Here is a 15074-nt window from a genome sequence, read left to right on the forward strand (position 1 = left end):
TGGACAAATTTTAACTTCAGAACACACATCTATATTTAAGAAGCATGTGCCACTCACAAAAAACAAAGTACACTTTGTGTGGGGTACCAGGGTGAAGTGAAATTCATGGCAGCTCTTCCTCTTTACCCTCATTATCTGTGAGCCTCACCTGCTTACAAAGAGGATAGTAGTCATCAGTCATCCTGTCCTTTAGTCTGTCAATCACACACACACACACACACACACACACACACACACACACACACACACACACACACACACACACACACACACACACACAAAAGAGCCATGTATACATGAATACACACAATGACAGTGCCACAGGTGTGTCTATGTTATAATGAGGATTTATTGGCTGCAGGTACTTACTTAGAACTTTCATACACGCCCAGAAGCATTTTGTTCCATTTGCCTTTGAAAGAAAACAAACACATCCACACCATTCAATATAGCTTGTCTGAAAAAGTGTTTGTGACTTTCATGAAAAATTATGCAGGCAGGTAAATAAAATAGAAAACAATTTGGAATGACCTTTTGACAAAATGAATGAATAAATAAATAAATAAAAAATAACACTTGCCCTTTAACACTTGATTTTTCCAAACTTAATATTTCTAAATTGACATGCCATTGCCCTGGACAATTAGATAATTTCTAATTTCCTTTTCAAGTATTTCCCTTGTAGTCACTTTATACTTTCTTTGCTTTTGAATCAAGTCAACTTCAGCTTTAGCAACTTTATACACATGATGAAATAGCACAGCAGGGTGGCAAAGTGGTTAGTACTTCTGCCTCACAGCACAAATGACCAGGTTTCAATTCTGGCTGTGTGTTGAGTTTGTGTGTTCTTTCCTTGCCTGTGCGTGTTTCCTCCGGGTTCTCCAGTTTCCTTCCACATTCCAAATACATGTTAATTGGGGAAAATTGCCCAGATGACTAAATGAAAGAGTGAATTGTTGTCTGTCTATATGTGGCCCTGGCGATTGACTTAAAACCAGCTGGTATAGGTTCCAGCATCCCCTGCAACCCTGAGTAGGATATATCGGTAGATAATGGATGGATGATGAATTAGCTATTATTTGTGTAATTTTATGATCTAAAAAATGATGAACTATCAAGTCATCCATAACTTTAAAATTTAATTTATGGTCTTTTATCTCCAACTTGTGGGTTTACATCTTTCATACATTTTTTCATTTGTCAAGACAGATTCTTGCATTATAGTATGGAATTTTATCAAACTTCCAAGTAAACGTCCCGTTGCTTAATGAATAAAGCCTCAAGAGTCATATTGAAAGCCTATCACTGAGAATGATATATAACTTTGCAACTGTATTTTCTGACTGTATCAAATGTAAAGTCAAAATAATTGCAGGTTGGCTTCAATACTGTTGCTTCCTGCAAAACATGTAACTCATGAAAACTGAGCAGATATATCTTTCAAATAGATATTCTCCTAATACCCAAACACTAATTCTGCATTGCTCAGTTTATACGGTTTGCTTAATTAAAAGGAAAATCCATGGTACATTTTAAATCCACAGCAACTATTTATTGCTGAAGAGATACTTCTTCAGTGAACCTATAACTTTCTTGCAAACAACTGTGCTGAAACACCTTTGTATTTCTAAGGTCCTTTTAAATCTAAAATTGACATACATTGGCAGTTTGGTATAAGTTGGGTATATTCAAAAATCATTAACTAACTAAAGTTTTATAAAATGTGATATATTTATGGGTGTTGAGTATATCATGGTTAACTAGAATAGAACAGTCTAGTTACTGTTGAGGTGCTGCCCTCATTATTGAGTGACACTAAAGGCAGTCTTTCAGAGAACCTCTGCAGAAACAGGAACTTTCCCATCTTTAATTTACTGTAGCCCCTCTTGGACTGTAGGGGATGGTGATCAACAGTGATTTTAGTAGACATGTACTCAATACACTGCTAGAATGGAGGTGCGGGGAGCTGGATGAAAGCGTGATCTGCTGATACAGATTTTGTATCAGGTAATTGACAGCATTTCAATATTCTTGGTTGTGTGGCCATATTAACCTGAGATATTTCAAAAATTGTTCTTTTTCTTCCTTTCCAGGTACTTGAACATGGAGATTTGATTTTTAGCTTAACATAACAAAATTTGTATAATACAAAGTATTTTATTCTGTTGCTCAAGGCAATCATTATTTAAAAAGCAAATATAACACAGCGGAAGTCTGCCATTTCTTGTCTGTTGGTTCATACCTAGGTGTGTGTGTGTGTGTGTGTGTGTGTGTGTGTGTGTGTGTGTGTGTGTGTGTGTGTGTGTGTGTGTGCGTGTGTGTGCGTGTGTGTGCGTGTGTGTGTGTGTGTGTGTGTGTCGGTGTGTGTTTGTGTTGGTGTGTGTTTGTGTGTGTGTGTGTGTGTGATAGTCAACACAGGGGAATGTGTTTTATATGCTAAGTCTGTTAATGTGTGTAAGCTGCTCAGGCCCATTCTCATTAGGTTTTCATTAGTCTCTTTTATGGAAATGCACAGTGAGTTTACAGCAGAGCATTGCCTGCAAAACATGGCTGTCTGACAATAAACAGAGCTGCCTATCAGTGCCATTGAGCTCACAGACTGAGCATCCATTGGTTGAGATGTTATCAAAATATTTGATCAAGTACTGTCTCATTTAAATAAATGAAGATAAAGTGTGATGAGGTTGAAATTAAAACTATTAATTAAAATTTAAAATTAAATGGAGGTCTTTGTACGTAAATATTGTGTGTGTGTGTGTGTGTGTGTGCGCGTGTATATATACATATATATATATATATATATATATATTTAAACAAGCTGCTTGTTTAAATATATATATATATATATATATTTAAACAAGCTGCTTGTTTAAAACATGAATCACGACCTAGATTTAACTGTACAATGTCAACAGGATTTGGTGGTGTTTAAATAAAAGAAATAAATAAAACACTGAGGAAAAGTGCTCAGAGATATAGATTCAGAATCACAATTTTTAGAAGCTCCATTTGTCAATATCCTATCCTCTGTATCATGGTATTTATTTAGGTTTTCATAGTCTCGTGCCACATCCAGACCTCAAAGTAATTCAATAAATGGCTGTGATGTATTTTTCAAGTCATCATTTAATTTATTTATTCATTGCAATTTATTTCAGTGTCTTAAATTCCATAATCTATTCTTGCGCTTGCAGTATTCATGTATGTACTTGCATTGTTGCCCAGTCCAGTTTAAAAAAAAAAACAAAAAAAAAAAAAAAACTTGTAGGGATACAAGTTTCATCTGTATATGAGCGATAAATAGAAATGTATGACCAATGGGGGACCAAGAAAGTGCTGATCAAATACCCAGTTACTGTTTACTCTAAAATTTAGAAAATAACATTCATGTGTATTTCTATGATTTACAGTATACAGTGTGCGTGTGTGTGTGTTTCCCATCTCTTAAGGTCTTCATGTCTTTCTTCAAAACTATAACTACAGTATTCTCCCCCTGATTATTTATTATGTTGTGAGTTCTATATTTTTCAGAACAATCTAAGGGATTTTTCTCCACATGATCAATAATTTTGAATGAAAACATCTCAAAATCCACTGAAGTTTCTGTAATTCAACTAGAATCAAATCAGACTTTCATCAGTGTTCAGTAGAGCATTTGTAATGACTGATGCTACACAGTGAACATTGTCTTTATTTTATTGTCAATCAATTGAAAATTCGTAATGCGTTATTCTGCTGAGCTTTTTTGATTTTGGATTCATGAAATGATTTTGAATTTCTAGATCTGCTTGAACTGAACCCCTCCTGTACTTACATTCTGTGGTTGTCATAATTAGTGATAAAATATCACACAGTCTCCAAAAACAAGAATCCCCTCTAGAACTGTGTGATTTTAAAAGCTGGTGGTAGCATGAACCAAAAAACTCAATGATTAAAAAATATGTCATCATGTGCTCACCGCTAAGCAAGTTTCTCTTTTCAAATCCTTAAATATGAAACTGTGTGCTGATTCGTCACTTTTTGCCCTCGACATACACACATTCAACCAAATGGTCAGTATAAAATGGCCAGCATTTGGTAAATATAGCTTTACTGGCTCTGTGTTTTCTTATAATCTCAACAATGTTAATAATTGTTTGAGTATTACAAAAATTTTCATTGATCAGTACACAAGTGCCAATCTTGGATCTATTTAAATTAAACATATGTTTACATCTTTAAAACATGATCATGACAGTCAGTGGAATTCTGACATCATTTAGAGCAAATTATGAAATTCCAACATGGATTATTAGTTTGTTATTCTTTTTTTGCATCATGAGTTTGATTGATGAAGACTATGTAAGAGTTGTTACTGGCTTCACTTTCTGACTTTGCTGATGGTCATAATTCACTTATCAACCAAGATGGGCCAAGTGACTGGAGAGGGAAGAGTGTATAGGTTATGGCTGTGTTTCCAGTATACTCTTGTTTTTTACATTCTAGTCATGTCATCAGTCCTGTAATTTTACACACTTAAGCTATTGTTAGGTTCAATCGTTTCTTGACAGATTATTTCCATTAATAAATCTGGTGTCGGAAACAATGTACACATCAGTTACAGTCAATCTGATCCTGTTCAAATGAATTTGCTGTATGTAAAGATAAGCTACCCTTTTTTCTGGTAATTGTTAAAATAGTTGTGCGCCCAGGTTAAATTATTGGCCTACATAATATGTATATTATCTATCCAAAGGTATGAACAATAGGACCAGTTTCCTGTGCCCATATATCCACTTTATTAAAATAAACTTTTGCATTGGAGGGGCCGTGCACACATATCAGGGCACATTTTGTGTGTAACTGAGCTTACTAGATGATGCTCCAGGATTACTCTTGCATTTCACTCTGCATGTCAGAGGTTGATCAGTATTTCTGTGTTTGAGTAATTAAAATTGCAGATTTAAATTAGAGGGATGTGTTACACAGTGCTGAGTAGACCTGGAAGTCGCTGGAGGGCAGCAATCCTGGAGCATCATGGGATATAAGTGGAAGGTGTGACTCTGCTTTTAGGCATCTCTCTCTCTCATATCCTTTTCCCTTCAAGTGAAGCGGTGTCCCGTGAAATTGGGCTCTAAATTATGGGGCTGGTGTTCACTGTGTGAGGGTTTTAAAAATGGAATACAGTTAAGGTCATTGTCTGGATCACAGTCAGCAGCACACTGTGATTCTGAGTGTAGATTGTGACCAGTCTGTTACCAGTAAACACAGAATACCTAACCCTTAATTGCCAGATGGTGGACAGGTTGGTTTTATCAGCCCCATCCTTGTTATCATTATCAGCTTAGGACCATGACATAGTTGGGGACGATTTCAGAGTCAGAGTTATAAATCAGCCTGTTGCCCTTGTTTGTCTCCTGCCTGCCCTCCTTCCTCCACTGAAATGTTGTCTTAATTTGAATAATAAGGGTCTTATCTCTCCAAATTTACTATTCAGCTGGCCTCAACATTTTTTTCTACGTGGCTTCATCTTGCTCTTTTTCCTATCTACTTTTTCTTCATCATAGTGGACAATGTACTGTCAGCTCACAGACTCCGTGCCGACCCTCACCTCTCCTTGTTCTTTTTCCCTTTCAAAAGAGACAATAGTGATGATTTCACAGAACAAATTTCATCTGTTGTTTTTTCAAAGCATCACATGTCTTGATTTGTATCACCTTCCCCCTCGATTGAACCCACACAAACAACCAACATATTGAATAAGAGAGCATGTCTGCCCTGGCTTGTCCAATTGGTTGATCAGGTAGAAAAAGCCATTTGTCAGCAGTATCTGCCACACAGGTCGAAGGCAGCAAGATGTGGACAAAATGCAATTTCAGCATTAATGAAATAATACCATGGTTAATGTGCCATCTACTGGAGCAGAACAGGAGGTCACCCCAGGGTCAAAGTTTCTGACGTACCATGGCAGTCCATGTTGACATTACACCCCGCTCATTCATGCTTAATTCAGATTTCATAAATTCTGATGTTGAATTAAAACTAATTAAGTAGTAGTTGCCTCCTAGTGTCTATTATTTACATACAGTTACTTTGAACCACAATATCTTATAGTAGTTTGAAACACTTTGTCTTAAACCAAATCTTATGCCAGAATGTTATATGTAATGGAATAATTTATGTCTTCCCAGGGTTACTTCTTGCTGTTTGAGTCAATGTTGGACTCCGTCTTGTTTGCCAGAGACCGTTACTTAGCTGATAATGGCTCAGGTAGGTGCCATATTTTCACTTATGTTCACTATCTTTCATAGATTGGCAAGTTGTCTTCTATTTCGTGTATGATTGTGTGTATATATAGGATTCATAATCATCAAACCTTGTGTCAGTAACCGATAAAAAGTCAACGAAAGGTTATTCTAAAGATTCAGACTGAAATCACAACCTTCATGCAATATGGAAACTATATACTAAAGATACTGTTTTTAAGAGATTAGGCGGGAAAGAATTGGAAAATGACAAGCAATAGATTTTTCTGTCCCCTAAATTTTTAAAATATTAAATTGAAATGGTGAAAATACATTTCTGTGACTTCTGGTGATTTATGTTTACTTTGTATAGTGTGATCTAGAAAAGTGAAGATTCAAGATGGGTGTGTCAAATAGTGTCAAAATAATGATGATCTGAAATAGAAGGACTTGACAATTCAATGATAGAATATAATTACTTTGCCATATAGTATTAAGTTGCTGTTGTTTTTTCATAGACAATGGTACACAGTTGTAACAAAGAACATATCTTTATCCTGACATGGATGATACGTGATATTGAAAGAGGGCTTCTGAGTAGTAGTCAACTATCAACCAGCTCTAATAGCTTGCATGTGTGTGTGTGTGCTTGCCTTTGGAGCCTCATTTTAGGACATGAGGTTGAGGTCAGAGTAGCTATGGAGACATTGCTGTGTAAAGAATAAGAACAAGAACAACTTTATTCATCCCGAAGGAAATTGCTGATAAAAATATAAAGCAATATATGCTTTATATGCAATATATCCTTGCTTTCAATAAAGCAAGAATATGACAGGTTAGAGAATGCCATATAGGTTGTAACATGTCTTGAGTCTGACACTCAAAAATATTCCTTGCACTGCTCTAATTCGTTGTTGCTTTCAAGGAATTCAATAATTTTGATCAGTAACTGGGAAAAGCAGTTCAAATTTGGCAGTTTGAATTGCTTTCATAACATAACTGCTTCATTCAATAGCTAGGTATTTTCAAGCTGAAATGTATGTTCCTCACTTGAGCGGTACCTTTTTCCTGTATATGATAGATAAACAATGATGAGACCACTGAAGCAAATGCTGCTGATATAGTGAGATAGAGGGCAATTTTGTAACCATGGACATAACTCAATGCTGGATTCTCTATTGGAAATATGTTGCCAAGCTCTCCAAGCAGTTGCGTTAAGTTGCTGCTTGTTTGTGATATTGTCAGTGTGTTTTGTTGGTACAAGGAAAAAAAAAGTGTCCCATTTATTTTCGAATCCTGTGACCATCTTTACTTTTGAAGAATTTCACATTTATTTATATTCATAAATTTTTGAGCCGCTTTCATAGCTATACATGGGCTATTGCCCATCGGCACGTTCATATTTTGAAGGTATAACTTGATCTAGAAATTTTCAGTGACACACATCCCTCATGTTGATATGTTTGGATTAAATCAAGTATAAACCAATAAGAGATTTTGTAGTGCTCTAGTATAGCTGTGTTCTGTTGTATTCAAGGCCTTTTGGTTTTGCTAAGCTCTCTTGATAAGCGCAGCCCTGTTCTTCAAGAATATACCAAATTTGTTTATTTAACTATTGTTAAATCTTGGAGTTGACACTTTCAATTTGTCAAGTCAGTTCACAATAGAATTAACAGAGTCAAAGGGATACGTGATGCTAATCTCATCTGTTTATGCGCTTATGAGAACAGCATTACAGCTCTAGTGCGTAGCAGTGAGTTAATACTGGCTAAAATTTAATTTGTAGTGATGAATATTGATTGCTTTGGAAACGTTGAGACATTTTCTTTATTTGAGAATTACTGGCACTTGTGTTTTATTCTATCACAGATGCAGCAAGTTCTAATTCCTCAACTAATAAAAGCATTCATACATAAAAGCTTCTCTTATCAGAAAAATGGTTGACTCGATACTTGAGCCATCCTGTTGCACAAACAAATAACTTTTATTTTCTAAAAATTTCTGAAATGTAATTAACAAATAAACAGAGCAGACTAATGAAACACGACTACTTATTCTCTAAAACAGAAGCGGCCGACACAGCATGATAACCTCTTATCCTGCAGGGGCCATGTGAGTTGTACACGGCACGTTCGAAAATAGGAATTCAATTGTTTGAAAAAAGAAATATTAATCAACACTTTGACACAGAATAATATATTAGTGTTCACATATTATGGCTCTGTTTTTCCAGATCTGCATATGTGTTAAAAAGTCATAAAATTTCTTGAAATTTTGTTACTTTTCTAAATCTAAACCTTTGTTTATTTTTTCAAGTGTTAGTATGTTTTACCCTGCAGTGCTGCTGTGAACAGAATTGATTTTTCTTTGTTTGAACTGGGACAATAAACAAAGCAGCCTTATACAACACATGGCGAAATGTCTTTCACCTGCTTCCAGCAATTTGACGTGTGTGTCTTTAAGATACAGTATATTAGGGAAATAAGTAACAGCGGCTCCCCCATTTTCTGCTGAGCATTAACCTCTTAATCCGTAAATGTGTCTCCACATGCCTGGCACAGCACATCGTCGAGGGGAAAGGGATCTGTTTTGTCCCTTGCCTCCTCCCACATTGTCTTCCCTCTTTCAGAACTGGCCAATGAGGGAGATAGAGTGAATGCCAGGGAGGAGGGGGAGGGGGGCATGACAAACGGGCAGTGAGCAGTGAGTCGAGAAGGACACAGATGTCAAAGCCATGAATCTAGAGACACCTCTGTACCCCCCTTCCTCTTTGGCTTTTTTCCTCTCCGTCGACTCCATACTAAACTCGCTCCATTTCTCTTTGACTGTCTCTCTCGAACAGGCCGTTCTGGATTCTGCCAAATCAGCAGACACATGTGCACACACCTGTGCTTACTCACTTGGTTTAGTAATCAAAGGGAAATGAAGTTACACAATCACAAACACTGCTATTTAATTTAGTGATACTCACATGGTCTCAGAAAAGCATCAGTTAATATAAGGCCGTGGGTGCCCATCACAAAGTTATCATTATTCATTCATATATTTTATGGCCTGATGTATTAAAAGTTACTTATGACAGAACATCTCTTCACAATCTCTTCACTAGCAAGTGATATTTAGCCTGTATATTTGAATGCTAATCTTTTTTTTTTTTTGGGGGGGGGGGGTCTGTGTTGTCTGCCGAATTCTGACACCCCAATTTAAAGGTTGCACCCTGCTAGTTTGTGTCTCCCCAATCATCTTTCATTCACTTCAGGTGAACCTATGTGCAGCTTCAGTTTTCTGTTTTTAGCCAACAGGAGTGGTAGCCGGTGTGGTCTTCTAATACTGTAACCATCACCTTCAGGGTTGAATGTTTTGTATTTTTCTGGAGATGATCATCTGCATATAACAAGCCTGACTAAACTTTCCCTCTTTATCATCTTGAATAAGTCTGGGTACTCTCCTCTGGCATCAACAGGTCAAAGAACCAGTGCTCAATAGAAATTTTCTGTTATTTGGATCATAGTCTATAAGCCGTAGACCTCAAAGATATTTGCAGCTTGCAAGCATGAAAAGCATCATCCATGTAATCCCCCACACTAGGTTTCCTCTGTTGGTCAAGTTCTATTAACTTGTAAAATACCCCCAAAATGTCAAAGAGAGTATGAATGAAGTTTTAATTTTCTTCTCTACCATACAAAATTGCATAACAGATGAAATTCCCTTCAAGTTGTGAACACATTGAAATGTTATTATGGTATGATGAGCCAATGTTCTGGCAAGTCCTCATGAATGGAGGATTTCCATACTATCTAGAAAGTACCTTTTTGTTTCATAATGTTCAGTTAAGAGCTCCTCTTGTTAAATATTAAGACCATTTCCTGAATAGCAGCATGAGCATTCTGATACATGGTTCTACTTCTTCTATGGCGCCAAAGACACAATGCATTTATGTGGATTTAAACACAGTGGAACACACCTATTGTTCAACAAACGCAAGGCATGCCGGAAACCTCCTCCCAAACATCAAACCCGGAAAGTGTTTTTAGATTTGTCTTATTTATTCTCATGGTATATAATTGCACTGATTCTGTGGTTTCAACGATTCCGACAATTGTGTTACAGTGTGCTGTCATGGTTTGCGATTAAACATTTATTTCGTACATCCTCTCAGTGAACTTGTGCAATATTGAAAAGTGATTTAAATCCGTTGGTACGAGTCATCCACTAACGGACATAATGTTTGTTTTTACCTGTTGCAATGTCCAAACCCATGCAGACAAGGGGAGAATATGCCAACTCCACACAGAAAAGTTCCCTTGTCAGAATCAAAACAGGGCCTTGCTCTAAAGTAGCATAGTACAATTTATGCAAGTATAGTTTTTGTCTAACACTGATATGTTCAGAAACAGTTATTTAATGTCCTGAATTGAGATAAGCAAGGATGACGAACAAGTGGCCTTGTAGTGACCATGAACAGGCCTGAGGCCTCTGTCTTGGTTAATGTTGCTTCACAACAGGGACTCCGATGACTTCGAGGAACTTAAGCTCAAGCTTAATCACCAAGCGGATTAACCCCTACAGTCACTGCAAATGTGAAAATACTATTAAAAGGCATTATGGTTAATGTTTGATTCAAACTGTTATGCAATGAGGAACAACAGCTATTACTTTGTGTGAGAACTTGAGAGCAGTTCTAAAGGAACAAAACAGCTTCTTTTAACTTATTAGGAGAGTATTTTGAGGTTCAGTCAGCTAAAAACAAACTTAAAAGAAAAAGCAAGGGTGATTTTAATAAGCAGTTATTTTTACTCTTACTATGTTGGACTTTGATAACCTTCACAATTTCCTTGAAGTTTGTATCTTGCCAGTAATTCTTGAAGGTCTAGCCATGTTAGTATATTGATTTTAATTGCTGACAAAGACATGAAGACAATGGGAGCACTGGGTTCAGTTTTTAAACTAAAGTAGTGGGTAATCTTCCATCCATCTTCCTGCTGCTTATCTTGCACTCAGGTTCGCAGGGGATGCTGGGGCCTATCCCAACTTGTCATCGGGCGAGAGGCAGGGAACACCCTTGAACTGGTCGCCAGTCAATTGCAGCGCCACATATAGAGTCAAACAATCATTCACTCTCGCCCATGTGTCTGGGCAGTTTTTCAATTAACCTCCTGCATGTTTTTTGGACTGTGGAAAGAAAGCCGGAGAACACGACTGAAACTACCTCAGACATAGGGAGGACATGCAAACTCCACACAGTAAGGTCCCCTTGTCAGAAATTTGCTATTGAAGGGGGGCTTTTGTATGCTTTTTCTTTAATTGTGTAGACAACACTAAAGTTCCTTCGATTCTATATTATTACCTTCAAAACAAAGAAAATAAAAAAAATAAGAGGGTATAAAAAAAACTGTCACGCAATGCGAAGCAGTACACGAAAGCATCGTCATTCACTTCAAAACTTGTATGTTTGGTTTTTTTTTTTTGGGGGGGGGGTGTTAAGTAACGTGAAGATAACCAATTATTGTTTTATTTCCCATTCCCCTCTGAGGCCACAAGTATCTGATATATAAACACACTCCCAAGCAGCACAGCTGAGGGACAAGTGTGGTATTACTAAGCATGTGTGGTTTGCACAATATTCTTTTATACTTTAGGTATGTGTATATTTCTCATCTTTTCCATGTTTCTGCTTCATTATTTAAAGGGAAATTGTCTATCTTATATGATGTTCTGTAGGGACAATGTCAACCTGACACTTCCAGAAATCGTATGCATGAAACTATGTTGGAAAGATTGATTCAGAATCAAATTATGCTTTTCAAAATCAACTTGACCTTTCATGTCCATTTTATTTTTCAACAGTCAGTCACGGTTAAGAGATGGCTCGTGTTTGATAAATACAATAGTGCGCTGGTTAACAAATCCATTTTACAACAGTTTGGAATAGTAGCTCCCTTAGAGACTTACTAATACTTTTGTGAATGAACAGTAGCGCATTTCTCTATCTTTGGAATGGAAAAGCAACTTATCAATGCAATTGTTTTGAAATCAGATGTTCATCAATGTTTCAAGACTTGACTGTTACGTGCATCTTTATTTGATTTTTGGCACATATATTAATACCAGAAATATTATGGTCACTCACCAATAGTCAAAGTTAGATCACTCTGTGGGCTGGCATTTCTAATAAATTCAAGTCTCTAATAAGCTTTCTGAATAGGACACAGGAAGAAATACCAATTTCCCTGATTGATATACATAATTCAAATGCAATGTACAGTTACTTTACAGCCTTCTAGTTATACAGCTTATTTCTTCCTCAATTGAATTCAGTATGAAGTGTAAAAGTAGGACACAAATCAGGCCATGTTTTCAGCACATTTGATGAATACTATCATTAAAGCATCTTCAGGAAATTGATGCAAAGCACCACACCCACTAGATGTAGAGGCGTTCTTGAATTCGATATGTTGACATTAACCAAATCTGAGCTGGCTTTAGAGGTTTAAGGGAACAGTTTTGTTTGGTTTTTTTTTCTTCTGTGTTCTTAATCATGAGTTATGATTTTTTTTACCATAAGAAAATCTTCAAAGCGGCACTCATTGCAGACTTGCTTGCCTAACACCTGTTTAATACTTACTTTCACATTTAAAACTTATGGACCTCTATGTTTTCCTTTTTTTTCTCTTGATATTAATTCTGAAAGTTTTCAGACAGCATTCAGATTCACTTTTATTTTATGTTGTTGTAGGGTAGAGGATCTTTAATTCTCACGTTACAAATTAATTTCTTTTTTAATGATCATATGTTGTGATGGACGCCTGTGTCCTGTTTAAGTTATTAGAGTTGGGTTCAAATTTTCTGGGTTTTTATTGGAGGGGGGTGCCAATATTACATGAGCTGATAGACACAGATGAAGGAGAGTGGTTTTATTTTTTCATTATATTGGAATAGACATACTGTCCAGTAGAATATCTTAGGAATGCATACTTTTGCAAAAACGTTGGATATGAATACAACGTTCCTCATGGAATGAGTTAGATTCATAACTCCATCAGTTCCTTCTGTTGCTGGTAATTTGGGAGAAGTATTGGTTCCATGGCCTGCCACCTGCAGAAAGATAGGGCCTCTTAATCTGTCTTTCACACATTTTGGGTGAGGGAGTCTGTTGCTAGTTGAGCTCTCCACTGCTGTCAGCATGGCATGCAGAGGATTAGAAAGAAAATTGTCGGGTGAAGTGACTCAGTGACAACTAACCAGCAAGCTATCCAAGCAGCTTACTGTAATATTGCTCTGTGCTCATGATCGAATCGTTAAAAGGTATAACATTAGTCTTCACATGACACATGCCATTATGCCTCTATGTCTGCCTAAGTCTGAATCATGTCCTGACTTGACTTGAAGGTCAAGACCTGAAACATGCATCTGGGTTGCACATGAGTGACATACTCCCACAGTGAGATAATTATTGAGATGATAACCTGTCTCTGTTCTGTTCACTGTTCTAGTCTCTGTTGTTTGATATTGATGCCCTTATTGATATTTCACAGACCAATTACTGCTGGTCGATGATACTTGACCCTTTCTCTTTCTTTTTGTTGAGTCACTACTGATTTATGTTTGCATTAAACTGGGCTTTTGTCCTTGCCATTCCATCTTATGACTTCAGTGTCAAGACTTAAAGCTAATTTATTACACACGTGACACATTTCATTCTTTCTCCTTTTGTTTCTTTACAGTCTATCCAGACCTTTGTAACATCAGTCTGGTAGCAGTAGGAGACACACAGAAGCACCAAGAACGCATTGCCTTTTGGGATGATGTCTATGGCTTTAGCATGGCATGCATGAAGACGGCTGTCATACCAGAGGCTGTCGTCGAAGTGGTGAAAATGGATACACTAATTTCTAAGCCTGCAGTCATACAGGTAAATCATACTTGTACATCAGTTTTGTACCTATGGCAAGGGTTCAGTGGATCCACTTCCAATTCTGGTTTGATTTTCTTTCATTCATTCATTATCTACACCACTTTTACTGAACTCAGGATAGCGACGGGCTGCAGCCTAACCCTGCTGTCATTGGGTAAGAGACAGGATACACCCTGGAATGGTTTCTGGTCAATCACAGCTTTTTAAACTTTTTTTGAAATAGTTGATTATTTGTATTGAATATTATGTACAAAAAAACTGAAATACCACCTACGCATACTATAAATGGCATTGTCACCATCATTGGGAAGCGGTTTGCACAGTTTGTGATATGGTAGATTGGCAAATCTAACTGCCCATTTCATTTTAGTGAGTTTCAGAATATCTTTCATTTAGTTCTCTGAGAAAGGGGTCTTTATGAGAACATCCTAGAAAGAGATGGAGGCTATACATTCATTTGTTATAGCTTTGTTTTTTCCACATTAGACACAAGGTCTGATGAAAGTCAAGGTCTGTTGATTAATTAGTCTCTGAATGAATATGGTTCAATAGAGGCACCCTGTAATACAAGACCACATATTCAGTCCAGATCTGGTTAGAGCACATTACAGTAGTTCAGGAGAGGAAAAAACACTTTAATCTACATATTAACTAATATCTGTGAAGTGTTTTGGCTGAAGGTATGGACAAACCATTAAGCTTGATCCTAAAGTACAATGGATGTTAAACACATGCATGCTTGTCCACTGTACATTCAAGAAATAGACTTCCTTTTTCCTTTTTGCTGTTAAAAAGTAGGTTTGTGCAGGTATGTTGCACTAGACTTACCAAGTGGTGATTGATTTGTCTAATTCTTGTTAAAGTTCCTCTTCAGAAAACCTCATTACTCTTAACCCCCTGTGGATGGAGCAGTTTACACTAGGCTGATGGGAGAC

General features: G+C 36.9%; 1 protein-coding gene across 2 annotated transcripts in view; it reads left to right on the forward strand.

The window, feature by feature from the left end:
• prmt3 (protein arginine methyltransferase 3) overlaps positions 1 to 15074 on the forward strand; it is a 54273-nt gene that overhangs the window by 17706 nt on the left and 21493 nt on the right. For both annotated transcript variants that reach the window (XM_086139867.1, XM_086139857.1), the window contains exons 11-12: positions 6171 to 6249; positions 13949 to 14136. In XM_086139867.1, the coding sequence (XP_085995993.1) occupies positions 6171 to 6249; positions 13949 to 14136 (267 nt within the window). The remainder of the gene's footprint in view (positions 1 to 6170; positions 6250 to 13948; positions 14137 to 15074) is intronic.

Source organism: Fistularia commersonii, chromosome 3 (assembly GCF_037954325.1).
Source record: "Fistularia commersonii isolate RoL2024-O1a breed Wild chromosome 3, RoL_Fcom_v1.0, whole genome shotgun sequence".
Taxonomy (NCBI): Eukaryota; Metazoa; Chordata; class Actinopteri; order Syngnathiformes; family Fistulariidae; genus Fistularia; species Fistularia commersonii.